Raw genomic sequence first — 23,468 nt, 5'->3', positions numbered from 1 at the left:
ACCTCTACCCTTCATCCTTTTCCCAACTATGCCCCCAGTCTTTAATGTGTAGGATATGTACGGGGTGACCAAAGCAGGGAGTGGCTGCAGACAAGTCAAGTTCAAGCAGAGAATATCATCAAAAAGCTGAGCTGGGAGGGCACTACTGCATGAAAATATTGTCTTGCTGGAGCATATACAGTCTGAGCTATATGAATGTCTGGATAAAGGTTGAGGGTGTTGGCTTGGAGACTCAAATGCAAATACACTGCTTTGAATTCAGGATTTTGTTAGGATCAGTTTAAGAGCATTGCTATCCGTTGAGCAGATTATACATTAAACTCAAGTGATGTCACAAAGTTTTGTGCATGATGAAGATGATGCACTTTTGCAGTTTATGTATTTTGGGAGACAAACCAGGGCTTAGCTCAACTGAAACAGCACCAATCGCACTAGGATGAAGCCTCCAGCCTCCTGCTTTCCTCCTACCCCCCTCGGTGGATCCTGCCATCTGTCCCAGGTGCCCTGTAGGAACACACCAGGCCCCTCTACAGCCACACCGGTCTCTTTACAGCGGCACTACGGCTGTAGTGTAAGAAAGTACTGGAACACAGATGCTGAAAATATCACTTAATGGTATGTTTGATCCCATTTGCACTAAATTACCGAAACAGCATACGGCACGTTAGCCATACCCTTGTATTCAAGGAGCTCATTTCTGGACAACATAATGTTCCTGCGTCAGCACTGCCATTGCATGACATGATACTACTCACATTTATACATTATGAGCCTGCTCCTGACCCAATTATTAAGAGATTTAAAAATACATTTTCTATTCTTCTTACTTATCTTGCTTCTGAGCTTTCAGAAGATGGTTCATTCATAGATTTGAGCCCTCATCCTTTACTACAAGGGCTAGAAGCCTACTTTTTTTGTGTGTTTCTAAATGTATTATTTTCATTAAATGGAAGCTTCTTGATTTCATCAACGTCAGATTAAGAAAAGCACCAAATATTGTGAAAATTGCAATAAAATCATAAGAGGCACCAACACTTCACACACATGAATGGTAAAAGGAGTGTGCACAGACAGATGGGCAGCTCGTACGATCACCATGCTTCTTTCTCTCCTGAACTGGTACCTCAGGCAGTGACAAGCACACAGGTCTCACAGGTAACAATAAATTCAAATCTGACAAAATTTCACGTCTTTTGTATTTTTATTACATTCATTTTCATTACATTTATTCCCTCCCCAGATATGCAAGGAAAGTCACCACACCCTTTGTGTTCTGGATGCTGGGCATCTGCAGCAACATTACAGTAGTTCTCTGATCCCCAGCATCTCACTACACTGGCCCACCCCTGCCCCAAAACTACCTCATGCTTTATGCTTAAATCAAACACCAACACAGGACACATACATATAACCTGTAAAGACCTTTCTATGGATGAACAGCAGACACAGCGGTGGTCCTGCAGGCAGGGCACAAGCGTGCAGCGTAAGGAAAGCACTGGACACATGATAGCATGCTCAAAGTAGAGGATGATATTCGAAGAGGAGCTATACCCAAGTTCATGGCACCTTGGCTTTCTAATGCTCCTTTCACATCTACATTTAATTATTTGACCCTTGGGGTGAACTGGCACCTGGAAGCCGCTTTGGCTGAGCCTCTGAATAGATCAGGAAGCCCGTGAAGGTGATGTACTTGCCATGGTTGCTGTAGGCACCATAGCCATCGTGCTGATGACTGTATAGCCAAACGGTGTCCCCATATTGCAGAGGCAACATGATACTCTGGCTCTGCATCTCCCGCCTCTTGGAGTGGTTGTCGTCATAGATCATGGCCTGCACCTCATTGTGATTCTTCATAAGTTTCACCGACATAGTCTTAAAGGGCATTTTGCCAATGGTGAAGGAGAAATAGTATGCACCAGGTATACGGCATGAGAAGATGCCAGTGGAGGAATTGAAATCTTTTCCAATGTTCACAAACTCTGTGTCAAATGTTATTGGCTCATGCTGGGTTTGCTTGTCATCTGTGCCCAGGAGACTTTGTGAGCGGGCAACAGAAAATGCAGAGCGAGGGTCTTGTTCCCTGTTTGGTTGGTCAGATAACACTTGTCGCTGTGAAGCTTCATTCTGCTCTCCGGGAAGTTGCTGAATACTGTGATGGTGTGGCCCCAGCTCTTGTGAGCTAAGAGCATTCTGGAAGAAGGCAGAAGTGTCTGGATAGATTAGGTAGCCATTGAAAGTTGTATAGGGGCCCACATTGCTGTAAAGAGCATACTTGGGATCTCCGTGTAAACGCAGCCAAACTGTGTCACCGTAGTCAAGCTGCAGCATGGCACTCTGGCTGGCTACCTTCCGTTCCTTGCGGTGATGTTCATCATACACAATCACTTGCACCTCATTCTTGTTTCTCATCAGCATGACAGACAAATTTTTCTTTGGGTATTTCCCAACAGTGAAGGAGAAGTAGTAAGCTCCAGGGATCCGACAGCGGAACAACCCGGTCTTGGGATCAAAGTCATTGCCAATGTTCACATACACTTTGTCAAAGGTAATGACCATCTCAGAGCTCCCTTCCATGCTGCTGGTTCTGGCCACAGAGAAAGCAGAGCGAAATTCGGTACTGGTGTCTGCTGGGAAGCCATCTGTAGGCAGAAAAGTCATGCAGCAAAGGAAGCCAAACAGGATCTGAACCTTCAGTGTCATCATTGTATCTGAAAGGAAAAAGAAGCATATTTTAGCAGGAATCCCATTAATTTCCAGCTCATACTCCAGTTGAAACTCAGACCTGAATCTTGTTAAATAGATGTGAAGACCTATGTCCAAATATTGAGATATTTCCAGCGCATTCTCTGATCCGTGTACGGGACCATCCCTCAGTTCAGATCCCAGCACCATTTTGATATTTTCCTAACGAGAGCTGGATCTTTTTTCCCTGTACTCCTAGGAAGTAAAATAATCTTCTCCTTTGAAAGTCTGGCTATCCTACAGCTTGTCTGCAAATCACTGTGTTGCTCACAATGCAGAGGGATCTCAGAGCTTGCTGGGACTTTGCCAGAGCTCCCTTTTGTAGTGCTTTTATTCATAAGACCAAGAATGAAACAAAGCCCTACACAGACCCTGTATTATACAACTGAGATACAGCTGAAGGGCAGGGAGAAGAGGACATAAGTTCTAGAGATTCCCATGCAGATGCCATTCCCTAGCGCTGTGCTAGCTGTTTCACGGGATATGGAAGCTGGAAGCCAAGTATGTCGGTAGACCCCATTATTCAGACAGACTTCACCATGAATCTGTGAAGAGTGTAAAGAAACTAGAAGGAGGAGGCTGTTTAGGGAAGGAAGGAAGGAAGGAAGGAAGGAAGGAAGGAAGGAAGGAAGGAAGGCAGGCAATGGAGAAAATTAATGAAATGAAGAAAAAAGAATGAAAACAAAGGATAAATAAAAGGCAGGTCTCCCAAAGTATAGAATCCCTGAGAGAGAACTGAAATACCGAAAACAGGGAAACAACTCCCTGTCTGGATAACAGACCAGTGAGAAAAAACTTCTTTGACCCTTAAAAAGAGGGATAAGTTAGGAGCTAATGGGATTTTCTGCTTCTAGTTTCTGTGATTTTTTTTTTTTGGGACTGAGGCCAAAAATCATCTATTAGTGCTTTCAGGCTGAAAACAAAACTGCCAGTCATTCCAGTGAGAAGCTTCTCTCTCTGTCACCTCTCTGTGCTTATTAAAATATCATTCAGGCTGGGAGGCAACTGCCTGGTTTGCAGTCTGCCCCATCTGTCACCCCAGAACTGGTGCCTTGCCAGCCTGCAAACAATGAATTCACAGACCAGCAGAACAGGAGCAAAACATGCTACTCATTGGGGGGAGGAGTGAAGACAAATCCTGAATTAAAAAGGATAAAGGGGTAAATATTTGAATCAACTGGGGTGGCCTAGTAATAGAAGTAAAGCAGACGGAATCCACATAGACTGTGAGGTGGCAATGGGACCCTGTTTTGGCAAGATCTGATACCTAGAATCACTCATCAACAGAAATTCAGCTTGACCTACAGTCCCTGCTCTTTCATATTTGAGAATAAAACTGAAATCTGAAATGCAGTTCTAATAGATATGAACCCAAGAATGAATTAGATTCTCACTTAATTACCTGAAAGTGACACACAAGCAAAGACAAAAAGAAGTATCCATCCATGTCCTAATTTTACATTAACTCACTTCTCTCACAAACTTCTCAGTATTTTCCTTCATGTCCCTAAATTCAGAATGTTTTTCCTGACAACCTGCTTCTCCTGAACACATCCATGGGACCCCATGGGCTGCACTGAAGGGTGTTGAGAGAGCTGACTGATGTCACATTGAGGCCACTGTCTATCATCTTTGAAAGGTCATGGAGATCAGAGGTCCCTGGTGACTGGAGAAAGGCACTCATCTTCAGAAGGGACAGGTGAGACAACCTGAGGAACTACAGGCTGGTCGTCCAGTTAGACCCTCACTTTGGTGCCTGGGAAAATCATGGGGTGTTCTTGGAACACATTTCTAGGCAAAGGACATGACATTTAGCATGAGTTGATCAATTGAGGGTAGATCATGTCTAACCAAACTGATTGCCTTCTTGTGAGAAGAGACCAGTCGATGTCACCTACCTTTTAGCAAGGCTTTTGTTACAGTATCCCAGAGCATTCCTGTATCCAGGTTGTGATATTACAACCTAGATAAGTGGACTACTAGATGGGTGAAAAACTGGCTGTGTTGTAAGGCTCAAGGGCTAGTGTTTAATATTTAATTTCAAATGTCCTCTTTAATATTTTTTATCAATGACCTGGAGAAGGAGACAGAATGTCCACTCATCAAGACTGCAGATGACATGAAAAGAGAGGGTTTACCAATTCACGTGGAGGCACAGCTGCTCTTCAGAGGGACCGAGACAGGCTGGAGGAATGGACTGAAAGGAAATTCAGCAAGGATGAATGCAAATTCCTGTACATGGGATGGACTAACCCTGCGTGTTGGTACAGGCTGGTGACTAACTGGCTGGGGAGCAGTGCTACGGAAAAGGATCTAGGAGTCCTGGAGAACAATAATTTATACCTTAGTTAGTGCTATGTCCTGCAAGTAATGAAGGCTTACAGCACACTGGGGTGCATCAGCAGAATGTAGCCAGTAACCACAGGCAGTGATTATTCCCCTTTAGTTGGCACTTGAGAGACTCCAGAAGAGGGCAGCCAAGATGGCTGAGGTCTGGAGCACCCACCCTGTGAGGAGAGCTGAAGGAAGTGGGCTTGTTTAGCCTGGAGAAGAGAGAGCTTTGGGGGGATCTAGTAGTAGCCTTCCTGTACCTATGAAGAAGTTACTGAGATGGCAGAGCGAGGTTCTTTGCTGATGTGCATGGTGGGAGAATAAGAGACAATGGTCATAAAATCCAAAGGGGAAGGTTCAGACTGGACATAAGCAAAATAATTTCATGATGAGGGCAATGAAGAATGGAACAGTTTGCCCAGAGAGATTTTGAAATCTCAGTCCTTGGAAGTTTTCAAGACCGGACTGGATTAAGCTGTGAGCAACCTGGTCTTCATTCAGTATTGCCCTGCTTTCAGCAGAAGTTGGACTACAGATCTCCTAAGTCATGATTCCTGATTCTATAACTGATTCCCATAACTACTGACTTCTCACAGCTGAAACTTCACTTGCTACTAACACTAGCCATGACACTTACATGGAACTAACCAGCTAATGGCAGGTCTGACAGACAGACCATCTTTCATCCAGCAAATTAATTTAACAAAGCATTTTCAATGGAACTATTAAGCCATAGCTAATTGCCATGCATCTGCTTCCATGCTGTCTTTATTTTTCCTCACTTTGGCATTAGTTTGTGAGCTCCTCAGGGCAAAGACTCTCTCTTCCCATGTCTGTACAGCGTTTGGCCGCTGCTGCCATTTAAACAATACTAACAGGTCCTAACATCCCACCCAGAACTAAATCCCAAACTGTCACACTGTGAGTTCAGCCTCCAGTTCAGCAGTATTATTTTTGCAGAGTGCAGAGCGCTACATCTAGCACGGCAGGCTCATTTCAGCTTCCAGCTTAGAAAACCAAGCCCTAAAGGCAAACTTATAAGGGCTATTAGATGGTTCTGGTTTATACTCATCCATTGTTACTCCAATGACCACCATGGTGTGGCTGCAGGATGACTGTGACATGGCTGCATGCTCTTGAGACAAGAAATGACAGGGAAGGGTTTGGCATGTGTGTTTTTAGCCACAGTAACCAGCCTGCTTCTAAAGTGCTGCCTGTGCTCCAGAGCTCGCTCAGCAGATCCGGCAGTCAGGGAATATACTGCAAGCACGTCGCTGCTGGCCCAAAAAACACAAAAAGACAAAACAGTTTAATAAACTCTGTAGTGAATCTGACCTTATGTTCCTTCGAATGACCACTATCCTTGTTTCTGTCCCAAAGTTAACTTCTCTGTAATAAGGTCACTTATTAAAGTTTGGATCACTCAGTTACAGTTGCAAGGACTCTGCTGCTGCAGTCCCTTATTTTATCAGCTCTTCCCAATAACTTACTGGCAAGCCATTTAAATAAGGCATTGAATTATGCTGTGTTTCCATTAGCAAGTTTTTTCCTTGACAGCTCCCACTCACCACTTTCAGGGCTATTTAGGTTCTTTATCTTTTTAAAATAATTTAGAAAGCATCTAATAACTGCCTCTCACACTAAACCAGTCTAAGAATAATTTCCCAATCATTAGGAAGACTCAGCTAGCTACAGAGCTGTCATAAACAGAGACAACTCACGACAACTCTTGGACTTGAGTATTAGCATAGGAAGTCTGAAAGATAAAGCTTCCAAAATGCTCTGTTGCTTTTCCAGTAAAAGTTGAAAAGTGGGTCTTCAGCATGGGCCATGCATGTGTCATACATAGCAGCTACGTTATTCTCATTAACATTTACATATGAATCAGGGCCCTGCCATTCCTTACTGTGGTAACACCACAGAAGGATGCCATGAAGCTAAGCAGACCCAAGGGATAAACAAGGTATGCTACTGCCTTTGCACTAGGCAGTACCAACAGGGACAGCAGCCCACAGGGAAGAAGTCAAGAAACTAATTTTGGAATAGGAGGCACAAAACACATGATGGAGCTAAACCGTTCTCAAAGGCACTGACATTAAATTAATGACCTGAAAAGAAAGGGCTAAAATAGTAGTGACTCACATAACAGAACAGGAGTTGCAAATCTTTTTTTTTTTTTTTTTTCCAAAGAAAGAGGTGGAATTCACCATTTGCACAATCCAGGAAACTTTAATAGCTTTGTGCTTGCTGGAGGTGATTTTTCTGTCCTGGAACAGAATCAATCCACCACTGGAAAGACAATTAACTTTACTCTTCTATTGAAATCCATGGATTTACAAAAGGACTTTCAATAATAGAAAGGTCACCCCATTTCTAGACTTGCAGGCCAGATCTTCTTGTAAAACTCACAAGGGTTTTCTTTTTATTCCAAAATATTAATGAACTAGATTCCCTAGTCCTACCTTAGGCAAGAGTTCTTTAATTTCAGTGGGAGTTTTACCCAGAAGATCACTGAAGAATGACATATGAAACAAAAGTGAAGCAGTGCAGTTGGATTAACTGTTAGCAAAAGTTCTTAAAATCCTGTAAGCTGCAAGAGCAAAGCCCTGTTCTTCATAGCTCTCACTCTAATATTTAAGGACAGCTGCAAATGTTTCAATTATGTGAATCAGTGAAAGCCTGTGTAATGAACAGCCATCTTGGACTATAGTTAGCAAGATTTTTTTCCCCCAGACACCGCATACTGTCTGTTCCACTCATGCAATACAGATTAAGAGCATCAGATAATGATGCAAATGCATCGCTTCTTCCAACATCAAGGAGAAATTAATTGTAGCAGATCCTCAAAAGCAAAATCTGTATAAAGAGTACTGTGTGACAAAATCAGGGACTCACTTATGGCTTCAGCCTTTCTCTGCTTTTGATGAATGCATTTTTTTTGAATTCTGGAACAATCCTGACAGGTAAAACATTGTCTGAAGCAGTCAGGATGCTTTTTGGAGACTATAAGCCACACTTTGAATGACAGACCTGTATGGCATTAATATAGAAAGTACTTAATTTTAAATGGTTCCTTGAGTCAAGAGAGTGCTTTAACATAATAAACCAGCTTCTGTGTACTCAAAGATCTCTGGATAGACAAAAAAATCTTTTGAAGTGCCTCAACTCCAGCCATACTCAGGAAAAGGAAATGGAGAGACTGTATTTTGGCATAAGCCTCTAATGTTAGCCTGCACTTCAGAATATTAATTAAACCTACTATATTTCAACTGAAGCCCTAACAACTCCGTTTAAGCTAAAATGATGATATATAAAATGATGTATATTCACTGATCAGAACGGAAACACGATAATTCAGACATTAAGATTTTTCTTCCTATAGCAAGGAAGCATTGAAGGAAATTTATTATACACGTTTGAAGTGCCAGGGTGACACACTGTGTCTTCTGTTTCGGCTGCTATGTATATTTAAAAAGATATTCATTTACGCAGAGAAAGTGGTGTTTTAGTAGAGACGATGGCTGAATAAACCTTAGGTGGGAGCACGGAGTTATTCTAACAGACTAATGCCTTAATTTTTTATTATATTATGTTATATTATACATAATTAATGTATTTTTTTACATCCTTTTCTAAATGAACAAATTACACAAATCCAACTTTCCACCACATATGCACTTCTCAAGCAAACAAGATTAAAACCTGTAAAGCAAAGAAACATACTCTAACACTGATCAGAGGTGAAAAAACAGAAAACATTGTTAGACCATTTGAGTTTAAACCGCAGTTCATAAAATGTTGAATACTATAAAGTTGTTCTGCACATGCAGTTAAACAAACTGTTGATAAGCCATCATTGAAATCACACCAGCAGTAAGTAGTGAAAAAAACTCGCCATTGCTGGGAATGAGTTCAGTGATCAATGGTTTTTTTTGTGAAAGCATAGGCCAGAGAAGATTGGAAAACACAGCGTGAGAAAGCCAGAACTCTGTTGCTGTACAGTGTTTATTTAACACTACCAGCTTTAGACATAAAACACTGCGACCATTTCAACAGCAGGAATTTTTGCATGGATCCAGTTACAGTAATGACAAAATTAAACCATCTCTTTTCCCACCCCCAAACCTAATTTCCTTTCTTAGCCTGGTTTATATGTGCATTTCTTTCTCCTGGAGTGCACAAGAGATGCTGAGCCTGTGGAATGAGGTTTGTTGAAGCATCCCATCTCTCTAGAAGGAACCAGATTGCTGCACCAGAAGGCAGATCCCACTGACATAAAGGATTAACAGAGACAGTCTGGCCTGGAATACTGGGAGGTATTTTGATAGGTGAAAGAGTAACTGACACTTTGGCAGCATATACCATAAAGATCGCAGTTAAGACAGCAAGAGAGGAAGGCCCCAAAAGGCAGACTGGCCAGTGCAAAAGTTAGCTGTAAAGAGAGAGAAAGGCACAAAGACCTCAGAGAATGGACTAGAGGGCAATTTCATTGTTCCAGGTGGCTGGGCTGGAAGCCATGTAGCAGGAGGACTTTTTCACAGAAGTCCTTTTTTTTTTTTTTTTTTTTTTGCTTTGGCTGTGGAGGTAAAACCATATGAAGCACCGGGATGCTGCCAGACAGACTGCCCCAGCAACAGACCTACTGGAGTGAGAGACACCTTATGAGGATGAATGCTGAGCACAAGCAGCTCAATTCAGGCTATTCCAAAGACAAATAGGAAATTATTATTTAAAAATGAAAAAGACTTAGTTACGGGGATGATTTTATTTTAAACTTCTCACCTTGCTTAAGATATTTAAACTATGGTTGTCTGCAAAGAAGCCGGTAGCCTGCTGAACTGCACATTGCTGGACTCTGTAGAACACCTTTTAAAAGATGCTCACAGTCCAGAAGACATAGGATAGGGGACATGGGTAATAACAAGCAAATGTAGCATAAAATATCTTACTTTTACTATGCTATTATAAAGTCTGGAAAAAACCCCAACAAACCCTGCAGGATTAAAGGTGCTAAAATGAAGGAGTCAGCAAATAAGACAGTTCCATTTCATCATCTGACCAGCTGGAGTCAACATGCAAGATCCAATTAGTACCACAGCAGTGCTAAAGGAGAATGTGAAGAGGAAGGTAACGGCTACACAGACCATGAGAGACTCTCTTAAGAGGCAATGAGGGAGAAAGTTTACAAGTGTCTGCAGAAGACATTTGTGGGTTGGAGACAAAACTGGCAAACTAAGGAAGATGCAGATGGGTTCAGAATCACATACTACTCTTGTAATTTTTATCTTTTAGTAAGAGTTTGGGCAGGAAAAAGATGAACATTTTCCCTAAGAACTAATGAAGCACGGGGACTTTACAGATAAAGAATGAAAAAAAAGGCTGTTTAGACAGCTCCACTGCACACAAGCTTGTTTTTTAGGTTTTCCTGAAGTGGTGGTGTAGCTCACATCGTTAGGGACTTTTTTTTTTTTTTTTTTTAAATCTCTGCATAATAATCAATAGGGTAAACTGAGCTGTGAGTGGAAGTGGAAACACTAGGTGGGCAGAACAACACTAGAATCAGTACTCTGGAATCAACTCAGATTCTTACCCCTTTACTCTTTCTCTTTTATTGCTATGTACCATGGCTCAGGTTTTCTACCTCATCTCCTTCCAGTGAAGGGAAGTTCAGCTCTCGGGACAAGTCCCACTCCTTCTGTTAACAAACGAATTTCTAGTAACAGTTCAGAGGCATAAGTATAGGTGGTTATTGTTTGATTTTTTTAAACCACACTTTCCTCTATGCATCTAAGCAGCAGTTTCCTTCAATGCAGCTGATTGAATGTTTTCATCCTCCAACCATGCAGATCAGATGAGGAGGTTCCTGTGCTGTTCTCAGAGTTGATGCTCTATTTTTCAATTTTCTTTCAATCCTCAGTTATAACAAATGCTTATAGACATTAAAGGAAATTTCATCAGGATGAGAGTAAGTGTTCCAGTTAAACACAGGCTGTATTGGCTTTCCTTCCTGTTCCATACTGCCACTTTCATTCACACATCCCATTGTCCAGCAGACCTGTCAGGTACACCACCATCAGTTGGGAAAAATCTTGCGATGATCCTTTCATGTTCTCCTCTCATTCTCTCATTAAGAATAAAAACAACTGTTGATAGTAGGTTTATTTGTCCAGGAACTAATAGGAACCTGTGGAACCTGCCACTCATGAAGGGGCACTAAATAGGAAAGTAATTTTGACTGTCTATACATTACAGGAATCCTGTCGAAGACTGTTGTACACGAGATCATGGAGGTATTATAAGAGATATTGGAACCTGTGGTATACTTTCATGGTTTGTTCATTGTCCTCTGTAAAGGTTTTATGTCCTCGATTTCCATTCTGTGAGTCTGTGCTCCTGCACCTTGTATCAGCCAATATATGATTGTAATTTAACTAATCCAAAAAGGGAACAACTTTTAGATTTTTCTTGTCTGCTTTCTCCTCTAGCTGCATAGCCACACCTTCTCTCTTTCTCTCTCTCACTTGAGTGGTCACATAATTCTCATTTTTCCTGGAACTCTGCCTGCAGTAGTTGCTTCCAACCCGTTCCCCCACTCACTGGAATGCTGCCCTCCAGTCATTGCTCTAAGACCTGCCACATCACCCACCTGGGTAAAAGAGGGAATATGCTGGTTCTTGCTGGTTGATCATCAAATCACAAGTTAGGATGAGCCTTTGGAGTCCAATAATCGTCCCCTAAAGAAATTAACAGGTAGCTGAGTGCCAGCTGGGATTACATGCAATGACAACAAAAAACATTTTTGTTTCCTGGTCATGTCTGAGCTCACTGACTGCTAAGAGCTGATTTAGCAATGCAATCAAAGATGTTCACAAGTTGGGTAACTCTGGTCCCCCTCTTGATTACCTGCAGTTAACAGAAAACTTTCAGAATGGGTGAGATTCAGTTCCCTTTGCTTGATATATCAACTTGTAACACCATGTTTTATCAATGGAAACATAATTGCTTTGGTCTTTTTACCCATCAAGGGCTGTGCTATAACATACTTTGAGAAAATGTCACATGGTATTGACTGGTATTTTCTGACAGTAAGCTTTGAAAATCCATCTGAAAAACTATCTGTACTAGGGCATTTGCCTACAGGAATGCTGCTTTCCTTGGGAGTTTTTTTCTTGTCTTGACAGGTAAGGCAGGAAAGCATGCTGTCTTTTAACATCTGCCATCCCACTCAGCCAAAAAAAAAATCACCTTCATTTCTTTTCATGCCCTGCTGTTTCATTACTGTGAAGATACTCAGAGAACACTGAATTGCACTGCAGTGCTGCTCTTCACTGCCAACATGCTGCAACATCTCAATTTGGAAATTCACTGAGCTCTAGTTTAGTAAAGAAGGTGATCAAAGGCATTAAGATCTGTATGTCTTCCACCTCTGCTCTGGCATCTTCCTTTCTGCTCCTCCTCCTGCTAGGTCAGGACACAGGCCTGGAACTGGAGAATTGAGAAGAAACAACCATCATGTGCTCGGTACCAAAGCAGAGGCCAGTAGTGTTCCAGAATGAAAACTCTCCTCTGCCAAACTCTGGGGAAAGGGACGTGTCAATCAAAGCCCACATATGCTAATAAGTCTTTTTTCTGGTCCTGTTCTCTAATTGTCTGACATGGCAATCCTGTTGCTTTCATACCTAGTGAATTGGTAGACAGATCAAGAAACAAGCATTAAAAGAATAATCATTGCACGTGACTACCCCCATTTTTGCCAATCTCTTGAGACCCAGACTTCCCCTGGGTGGTACAGATGTTCTTGATTAACAGTGAAATTCTGCAATACACATAGTGCTCTTCAGTATCAGTTGCTTTGCATGAATCATGTTTATCAAATTCTAGGCCTAGTAGCGTTCTTTCTTTCTGTTATGTCTACATACACAGTTAAAAGTAGCAAAATAAGTTAGCAAAGTTAGTCATTCTCATGTTTGTTAATACTGACCCTTCACAATCAGCAACATGCAATTCCCCATTTCCAGTGGGCTTTCTTGCCAAATCCCTCATAATGAGACCTCTCTGAGGAATGCCTATAGACAGCTAGGGCCCTTCCAATTTTGTAGCCATTTTACTAACAACTGTTTCTCAGAAGGCTATAGCTGATGCAAACGACACACCCCAAGGCTGTGAATTCATAGCTGGTATTTTCAGGAAAACCCCAGTTTCTGCTTCCACTTTTTAAAGTCTACGTATATTTCGGTCTGTGGATTTACTCACCTCATAATCTTCTTCAACAGGGAGCTATGAAGTTCCTCCCTTAAACCCTGTACAAGTCAAGTTTTCACAGTTGTGCTTTTGAACTTGGATTTTTCTGTGACAATCTGACAGAGTCTACCACCCTAGCTGGAGGGACAGGGAACTGCTGAACAATCTTCTCAATGCACACATAGCTTTACAAAGTTTTTCCATATCTGCTTTCTGGCTTTATGTTGTTTCCAGTATTTAAAAAATGCCAGTCCCCTCATAACAGCAGTAGAAATGCTTATGTGACTATTTCTGTAAAACTCCATATGCACTGGGAAGCTGCTGGTAAAAGGCTTTGGCATTACCATCAAAAAGCACTGCTGGACACTGCTGTTCACTCATCAGTTCCTCATTCACAGTGAGAAAGCGCTCAGAGCTTGTCAAGTGTTCACAGATTCCAGGCTCATCTGCGTGACCAGCCAGTTTCCTCCTAGGCAAAATCGCCTTTGACAGCTTGAAGCTGCTGCCTCTGATTTTTGCTTATAGGAAAAGAATTTTGCTAAAATACTGAAATAAAGGCTGCAGCAACCCACTGGTGGGTTTTACATAACTTTTAGAACCTAACTGGACATTATATAAAAGGAAAGAAAAATGAATTGACATGAAGGATATGGCTGCTCTGAACACTGCTATGCAGACACTTTATTTAAAGCAGGCTTGGATATCATTACATTGCATTAAATATGCAGCTCATACTGACAGAAGTGCCATTTGCAATAGCCTACACAATTTCCTCGCAACCACACTGAGAAATTTCAGCCAGGCACCCTGAAACCAAATGTTCACATTCGGTTCATATTTCAAGCCAATGCTCCCTCTACTCAAATTATTTCAGTCCCCTACCTTCCTTCTAGCTACCTCTAACACCTTTCCTTTTCAAGACAATTATTAACAGCTTCCAACAGGAGATTACCATCTGCAGAATGCCCTCCAGCATGTTCAGTGGTTTTCGGCCCAGCCTGCCTCAGATTTCCTCCCAAGTTTCACAGAGAACAATCCCTCCACCTTATTGCCTACCCCTACTAGTAAAAAGACTTTTTACATTAGCTATCCTTTGCTTTATCTCCTTCCAGAACCACCTTGTTCCCAAGCTGAACCTCCTTTAGCATCGGGTCACAGTAAGACTTCTTTTGAATATCCTTTCTGTCTCACAAATAAAGACTGGGTTTCATATACTCATATGAGAAGTTGCTCTGGGTTTGCATGGCAAAGTTTTGGTAGTGGGGTGGGCTACAGGGGTGGCTTCTGTGAGAAGCTGCTAGAACTTTCCCCTAGGTTCGATAGAGCCAATGCCAGTCGGCTTCAAGACAGACCCGCCGCTGGCCAAGGCCGAGCCAATCAGCAACGGCAGTAGTGCCTCTGGGATAACGGAGTTAAGAAGGGAAAAAAAACCCCAATGGGGGCTTTTGCAGCTAGAGTGAGATGATGTGAAAAACTTTGCAGCCACCAAGGTCAATGAAGAAGGAAGGGGAGGACGTGCTCCAGGCACCGGAGCAGAGATTCCCCTGCAGCCTGTGGAGAAGACCATGGTGAGGCAGGCTGTCCCCCTGCAGCCCATGGAGGATGATGAGGAGCAGATATCCACCTGCAGCCCATGGAGGACCCCACGCCGGAGCAGGTGGAGGCACCTGAAGGAGGCCGTGACCCTGTGGGAAGCCTGCGCTCGAGCAGGTTCCTGGCAGGACCTGTGGCCCCGTGGAGAGAGGAGCCCACACCGCAGCAGGTTTGCTGGCAGGACTTGTGATCCCGTGGGGCACCCACGCTGGAGCAGTCTGCTCCTGGATGTCTGTACCCCATGGAAGGGACCCACGCTGGAGTAGTTTGTGAAGAACTGCAGCCCATAGGAAGGACTCATGTTGGAGAAGTTGCTGGAGCAGGAGAAGAGTGTGAGGAGTCCTCCCCCTGAGGAGGAAGGAGCAGCAGAGACAACATGTGATGAACTGACCCCAACCCCCATTTCCTGTCCCCTTGTGCAGCTGTGGGGGAGTAGGTAGAAAATTTGGGAGTAAAGTTGAGCCTGGGAAGAAGGGAAGGGTGGTAGGAGATGTTTTAAGGTTTGGTTTTATTTCTCATTGCTCTACTCTGTTTTCTTGGTAACAAAACAGACAAATTTTTTCTAAGTTGAGGCTGTTTTGTCTGTGATGGTAATTGGTAAGTGATCTCTCCCAGTCCTTATCTCAATCCACAAGCTTTTTATTATATTTTCTCTCCTCTGTCCAGCTGAGGAGGGGGAGTGATAGAGCAGCCTTGGTGGGTACCCGGCGTCCGGCCAGGGTCAACCCACCACAGAAGTAAAGAAAGCAAAGGGAAGGATAGAAGGAGCGATGAAATAAACTCAGGCAAAGCAATGCAAGTCCTTGGCTGGAAGGGATATGAATTTACTTTGAAATATCTAGGGCATCAAGTGACTGGCTTTCTAAGCAAATCATTATTTTTTCCAAAGTGTTCAGGCAGCAATAGAAGATGGGAGCAGGGGGAAAAGCAATCAGAGCTTATAGAGTATCACAGTTTATGCTTGCATGTCCCAGAGTAAATCAAAATATGAGGATTTCCATCAGTTTATGGATAATTCCAGTGTAAAAGTGTTGAAATGACACCAGATTATAATGCTAATATGCTACATTTCACTGAGCAACAGCTCCATGAAAACAGCCTTCCAAAAAGCACAGCCTAATTCTTAATTTTCTCCTTGTCTTGTTCATTCAACACAGATTCTTTCCAGCAGTTGCTTTGCAGCCTTTCAGTCCCAGAGAGCATCTGTTTTCATAGAAAAAAATCCCTATTGCTTGGTTGGTCTGAAAAACACTTTCAGTGTCTAAAAAACTCCTCCCAGTATGTCTTTAACTCTAAGAGCTTTCCTTTTTGTCTGAGTGGAAAGGTCTAAAGCCTGGGGAGAGAGAAAAATCCTTCTCCCTTCAGAGGATTAAAAATTTCTTTGGCTGGACGCAAAACGTGTTCTTTTCAGGCTCTTATGTGCACCTCACCACTGCAGCATCCGAAAGTGATGATCATTGCTCTCTTATTTCTTTCTACCTGTCTCCTCACAGAGATCCAGCATTTTTTCACCATGCACAGGGGACTGTCTGTTCCATTTACATTAAACAATATATGTTAAATCATGAATACTAGAGGACCTAGACTTTCTCTCGCTGGAGAAATGCCTAAAACCATAAATTGTAGAACTATGTTTTATTTTATTCCTATTCTGAATTCCATTATTTTATTTCATTTTATCTCTACAAAAGCATTTTTGGACTACGGTCTTTCACTCAAAGAGTAAAATACTAGAAGAGTTTGTATTTTCAGTTCAGATCATTTTGCTAACTGCTAATCCTCATTCATTTTTCTTCTTCCATATCATTGTTTTCAGTATCCATACAGTCGGTCAAGCATCTGCTCCAGGGAAATCAGAATGTCGTGTTCCCTATGTCTTCTCCAAAAAGAGAGACCTCTTCTAACTGACTTCTAGTAAGCTCTTACTTTTCTTTCAGGTTCTTTTCAGAAAGAGCTGCACTGTGTTTTTGGTGCTGTGCTATCCTTGGATATCGGACAAACATCAGAACAGGGCCAGTAGACAGCTTTTATTTCATCTACATGAAATGGCCATGTTGCCTTCATAAAATGATAGAAGAATGGCCTAGAAGACAACTTAAGATGTCAAGTAGTCCAAGGTACTTTTCCATTATAGGATCACTAGCACAATTTCATTCTTCACAGATAATTGTCTAACTTGTTCTTAAAATAACGGAGCCTCCACAACTCTCCCGACCAAATATTGAACAGTGTTTATTATCTTAGGTCCTAGAAAATTATTCCTGCAGTCTAAAACAATCTTTCTTTCTGCTACTTCTTTCTTTCTGCTCCATCCACCATGAGGCCAAAGAAAAGATCATTCCCTCCTAAATTTTGTGTCTGAAGACTGTAATATTCCCCTGCCAGCTTTCTGGTCTTTGGGCTAAATAATTTGTTCTTTCAAATAATTTTGCAGGTCACGTTTTTCAGACCTCTAATGAGTCCTGCTACCCTCGTCTGGACTCTCTCCAATTGAATTGCACCTGTCTCAAAGTGTGATAACCAAAACTTCACAGAGCCTCCAAGCTGAGGCTTTAGCAATGCTGAACAGAGCAGGAGGATTGCTTCGCATGTCTGCCAGGTTATATGTCTTTTATATATCGTAGCAAGATGTTTGCCTTCATTTACAACAGCATGACATTGACTCATGTTCAGCTTGTGATCTATCATAACACTCAGATTGTTTTCTGCAGAGTTGCAACCTAATCATTTGCTTCTCTCTTGTGCTTATGCAGTTGATTATTCCTGCCTTATTGCAGCACCTTGCATTTATCCCTACCGAATTTCATCTAGTTCTTTTCCTAGCAGTTCTTCCAATTTGTTGGAATAATTTCTAAATGTAATCTTTCCCTCCATCATATTTCAAGTCTCACAGATTTATGTCCCTGGCAAATGTGATACACCCACTCTTTATATTACTATCCAGGTCATCTAAGAAAACACTGAACAAAAGCAGATCCAGGACACACCAACACAGCTATCATATCAGTTTTAAGCAGCTTCTGGCCTCTCTGAAGGACTGGCAGAGACTAAAAGCACACAGATAATGAGCTCCGAATCTTCTGAGATTATTTAAAGAAGATCGTCCTGTTCAGAAAATTATGTTTACCCAGTTTATAGCCTCCTTCATCTGTTATACCCTGCACTTCACCAAAGCAAATATATAAAATTAATGTACAACCACAATCAAGATTCTCAACTTTTACTTAAAAAAAACCAAATGAAATCTCTCACTCTTATGCCACAAAAAATCTTTTAATATGTGAAATGAACAAAAGCCAATTCTGTTAGAATCTGCTGGAATACTGAAACAATGATAGGGAAAGATGTGACCAGCTTTCTTCATAGACTTAGGGATATATTAGAAATGTCAACATTTATTACATTCACTGTAGTTACACCAGCAGCACACACTGATTGGAAGGGATGCACCGAGGCAGTGAGTTCATTTCAATGAACTAAACATTGTCTTTGCATCTGCCCCTGACCAAAGGACTGCAGGGTCCTTTCCTCAGAGCTCAAACACCAGCCGTGGTGGTCACAAGCAGGCACTAACAGATAGTAAGCCTTTGTGTACATATGAATAAAGATGATCTGTATTCCTCCTGACAATAGTAGCTTGACTCTCTCATCTAGCTCTGGCTCTCACTCCAGTAACCACTTCCATAGTCTCCCCAGATTCCTTAACCCAATATGGATGGTTTTCCTGGCATGGTGGCTTGGGCCCTGGCACAGCAGAAAACATGCATGGGACGAATTAACCAGCTGGAGGGTGAAGAGGGAGAAATAGGACTTTATGAATTTGTACTGTTTCCCAGTGGGGCCCTAGTAATCAATTATTAGCCTCTGGAGTAGCCACTTAGTGCTTGCTCTGTGATCATCTCCTGATTCTAGCTGTGTTACCTCTGTTGGAAACCTCAGACCTTTGATTAGAAGCAGCAGGAATTCCTCCTTTGTTCTCTAACCTGTCTGAAGGAAGTATGCAACTAGAGCGAGGCTTTGCAGGGACACGAAAGCACTCGGAGAGACAAGGGACTGACAAGAGAGCCAGCAGCACAGCAGTTGTGTATTACTGGCTTATCTCATTGGAGCATCAGACAAATTTCCTTTCCTGGGATAGGGGCAAAGAAAAAGGTAAAGGAAAGCTGAAAGAAAAACAAAAAGTCCTGACTTCACTTCAGCTTGGATCTGCTGGGCAATGGGATCTATACTAAATTTCTGTGTGTCAATCAAGACATAAGAGCTGAAGCTTTTAATCTCTACTGGCTGAAAATCGGAGTCAGTCAGGTAGATTCTTTCAAATAATGGATGACAAACTATCAAATTTCCAAGCCTTAGTGTGTCTTCCAAGACAGTACAAAGATCCCCACCCCTACAGACTAGTCAGTAAGATGTAATTCTAAGGCAAGTGGAACATCATTTTCCTTAACTGTGCACCTTGGAGTAGAACGCACACTTCATACTTTGAGCAGTTAAAAGGATGGGTGAAGGGAAGAGTTCAGGAGTAAACCCCACCAAATTCTGTCATCTGACCTCAGATGCTGGTAACAAAGCCCAAGACTTCAGCATTTTTAAGCCCTATTTTTTGCTCGCTTCTCATGCTTTAGAGTCAATGTAGAGATGAGTATCTCTTGGTGGGATACGTTTCTCAGCTGAGAATATGATATTCTCAGAGGTACTCTCACCTTGGAAATCTACTGTCACTATAAGATTAGTTCATTTCAATGCTCTCTGCCTATAACTAACCATAAGAATGTGGAAATTTTGACAGAATGACAGTGATCACTTGGAGGCTCACTGCATGTTCACTTTGCATTAGCACTGGCTTCTTTTTCTTTTGGTCTTCATATTATTGGGTGCTATGCATAGAAGGTTCCAACTATCTTGGCTCTATACACCTTAGACACACAGTATTTCTTTGTGTGGCTGTGTTCATCTAGATTATATTTGATACAAGAGTGAGTATTCCAAGAACTGAGGATCAACAATCGGTCTTGCTGCTGTTTGGAAATATGTCTATTATTAAAGTGGAGAATATAAGAGCTATTATACACCTATTTGACTACAGGTCACAGTATAATTATCCTATATTTCCACAAGTATAGCTCCTGCCATTGTGGGTCCACCCAGCCTCCTGTAATTCGAAAATATGAATGGTTCTCAGTTTATCAATGAGCACTTTCTGGAGAGCACAGCACAATGGACAGATGATCACGCTAGTAGAACATAAATAACAACAAATGGGATTCCAAGGTTCGGTTCCAACATATTTCATTTCTGCACCTGTTTCTTCATCTACAAAACAGAAAATATCTACCACACTGCCAAATTATCAGATTTCAATCAATTCCATGTTGAAGCCATAGGTTCTCCATTATGGAGATTAAATGTACTTTGAAGGCTTTGCTTCTTCCAGGCAGAAAATATGAAACTCATTTGTAGAGCCTAGTCCACTAACCATTCAGCACTCAAGTCTCAGCTTTATTATGGCTTTTTAGAGGAGAACAGAAGGAATGTACAGGGTAATGCTGCCCTACTGGGAATTGTTATTCTTCCTTGACATACCTTTTACTGGTTTAAATTAACCCTTAAGAATAGCTAGACAAGCAAACAGCTGCCATATGCCTAGATAGGACCGCAGCCTCATTGGCAAAGTATTTCAAAGTCTTGTTACACATCATGTCTCTGGAGAAGAGAAACTGCAGAAGGTTGCAATAGCATCAGAATGAATAATTGAAGCATGTCTCATTCAGTATGTGCATAAACTGAAGGGTCACAATGCTGCCTTCTAGTCAGCCAGCAGTGCAGAAACTCGCCAAGTGTCTGATACAAACATCATTTGGAGATGCTGACCCACTTCCCTGGAAGCTTTAGGGAGTGGGTTGAGGAGATGACCGTGGGATTGCCAAGTACACAGAGAAGGATTAAGCTAAATTGCCTGAGAGAAAACTGTACGTTACAGAATCAGTCGCATATGCTACTCTTGGGAGAACCCTTGGGAATCAGTTCCCCCGGGAAACTAAAGTAGAGATCCGTGCAACATTAATGCTATTTCCTACCTGGGAAACTGCCCCTGTGGGAATATTCCAGGATACCCTTCCCCATGGCTAGCCCCTGGGAGGTTCTTCGACCTCGGCTCCATGCTAAGCAGGAACAAAATTTCGTACCCTTTCCCACATAAACTCTACCCATTCAATATTAGAAATAAAAGAGGTGGATGGGGGGTGGGTGGGGGGTGGAACTCAGGCATTTCCCGCTATTGTCCAGCCTCTCAGCGGGGTTGGAGAGGGAGCGCAGCCAGCCCGGGCGGCCGTCCGCGCCCTGCCCGCCGCTCCCGGGGGCCACGGGCTCGGACACCGCAGCGTGTCCCGAGCGTCCGCCTTCGCAAGAACCACGGCATCCGCCGTGAGAGCCTCGACGGCCCCTCTGCCGCCACCCGGGCACCGCTCCGTACCGACGGCCTCCCCACAGGCCCTCCTCCTAAAGCCCCTGTCCGGCCGGGTGATCCCAATCCCCATCCCTTCCCCTTCAGGTGCAGCCCGACCCCGCCAGCAGCGGCTCCCCCGGAACGGTACCTGCTGCCGCCCCGCGGTGGCGGCTCCGCGGCGGCGGTTGGCGGCGGTTGGCGGCCGTTGGCGGCGCGGGGCTGTGCGCGGGGCCGCGGCGCTGCCTGCGCACTGACAGCTCGGGAGCCGCGGTGGCGGCGGGGGCCGGGGCTGGGGAGGGGGGCTCGGGCACCCAGGGCTCCGGCGCCGAATCAGTGACGGGAGGAGGGCCCGGGGGCGGGCAGGAGAGGGGAAGGGGAAGGGGCGGCGAGGCGAAGAGGGGCTTGGAGCCCCTGTCACAGCCGGCGACGGGTCGGCCTCCGGGAGGCGACGACGCCGACAGGCGCTGCGGGCGGGGGAGGAGTGCGAGCGCCGACACGGGAAGGGGCGGCGGGGCGATGCGGCGGTGTGAGAAAGCCGGGCTGGGCTCCGCGCTGCCTTCCCGGGAAGAGAGCGCGCTGGAAACCGGCGCCCTGGGATTATGCACCAGCTATTCACCACAGCGGCGACTGCGGCGGCAGGGCGGGTGGGAGGGAGAGCGCCCTGCCCTGCTCCCCTCCCGGGCCAAGCCGCCGGCGGGGCACCGGCCGGTGAGGGGGCGGCGGCAGCGGTGGGGGACCGATCGGCCCGCGGTGGGGTGGCGGGGTGAGAGAGCAGTGCCCTCCAGTCCCGGCTGAAGCGACCCGCGGGGCAGCGCTCCCACCCCGGCGGTCCTCGAGCAGGTTGATGAGGGAGAGGTAACAGCGTTAGTTAGACTAAACGATGTAATTGAGGGAAACGACGTGCTTTTGGCTACCCGAGACCATGCTCATGTCTGACCTGCTCTGGAGATTTGCGAGCCCAAAAGCTTGTCTAACTGTGTTATTTGGTCCAACAAAAGCTCGTTTCTCTCTCTAGAAAGCTTGGCTTGCCGTAGATCGTCACCTAACAACAAGGCTACTACTTGTTCCTTTGAAGGTCGGCATTGATTTTTGCTGACAGCAAAATAGCAGGCTTTTCACGTTACTGTTCTATGTTGAAGAGCAAATTTGGGGTTTTGTAAAACATGTTTATTGCTAGCCCTGTAAAAGCTAACGTTGACTTCCAGAAAAAAGATGTAAACATCTGAATATTTAAAAAAAGTTCTAGCTCTCCTATACCCACCTGCCATGGGAGAAATGTAGATGCCAGTGTACTCATCTCAGAGTACAGATGGGGCACCTAGTAATGCTTCTCCTAGAGGATGGTCCAGCCTTTGCTGCCCTGTGTTAGCACGCTCTGCTTTCCAACCTCCATCTCCACTTACCCTTCTTGTGGCAGGCACCAGGACCTTCCCCTGTTGCAGCAAGTGCTGGACTTTTGCACCGACACATTTGATTCAGTTCTCAGATCACCCCTTTCCACTCTCCTCCCTTCATCATGAGGTGCCAGAGCTCGGGTATACCGATGTACTAGTCACGAGGCTGATGCCCACAACAGACAGTGAGAAAATAAAAAAAAAAGAGAAAAGGGAATAGCTTTCCTCAGAGAGGAAGAGGACTGACAGATGGAATGACCAGAAAGTAATTTCCTTTTTAGTACAAGGATGTAATTTATGGCATAACAGGAACTTCCTTCCACTCTTTTCCCCAACAGCATGTCTAACGTGGTGTGCACATCCCATTAAATACCTGCCACAGTGCAAATCCTCCCCACCTCTCTACCCACCAGCGGCTGCATCCATCCCTATGTTATATCTTTCTCCTTCTCCCCTCCTACAGAGCAAAACAAAGGGGATGATGACAAGCAGAATGAGACATGAGAGAGCTGGAGACTAACCTTTGTGTGGTTCTGGTAACAGCTGTCAGCTGAACAGAGTATCCAGGATGGGCTCACATCCAGCTGGTACTGCTGGCTAAACATATTTTGTGCTCTCTTAACAGCTCCTTTACAATGTTTCAAAGAACAGATTACTCAACACCCAATTTGCTGCTCCTGGAGGAACGAATGGACCACTGACTCCCAGGAGATGAGAATGCT

General features: G+C 43.8%; 1 protein-coding gene across 2 annotated transcripts; it reads right to left on the bottom strand.

The window, feature by feature from the left end:
• Nucleotides 1-1,182: 1,182 nt before the first annotated feature.
• Nucleotides 1,183-21,922, bottom strand: C1QTNF4 (C1q and TNF related 4). Of its 2 annotated transcripts, XM_054827449.1 has the most exons (3): nucleotides 21,501-21,922; nucleotides 11,720-11,807; nucleotides 1,183-2,708 (listed from the first exon to the last, which is right to left on the bottom strand). In XM_054827449.1, the coding sequence occupies exons 2-3, from the start codon at nucleotides 11,760-11,762 to the stop codon at nucleotides 1,600-1,602; spliced, it is 1,152 nt and encodes a 383-aa protein (XP_054683424.1). In that variant the 5' UTR covers nucleotides 11,763-11,807; nucleotides 21,501-21,922; the 3' UTR covers nucleotides 1,183-1,599. The 2 variants fall into 2 exon arrangements, with proteins under 2 accessions (XP_054683424.1, XP_054683425.1); XM_054827450.1 differs by lacking the exon at nucleotides 11,720-11,807 and having other exon boundaries at nucleotides 21,501-21,921.
• Nucleotides 21,923-23,468: the final 1,546 nt, after the last annotated feature.

The sequence above is a fragment of the Grus americana genome, chromosome 5, assembly GCF_028858705.1.
Source record: "Grus americana isolate bGruAme1 chromosome 5, bGruAme1.mat, whole genome shotgun sequence".
NCBI lineage: Eukaryota > Metazoa > Chordata > Aves > Gruiformes > Gruidae > Grus > Grus americana.
Note: the sequence above shows the minus strand (reverse complement) of the source record. Positions and strands in the feature narration are given on the sequence as shown.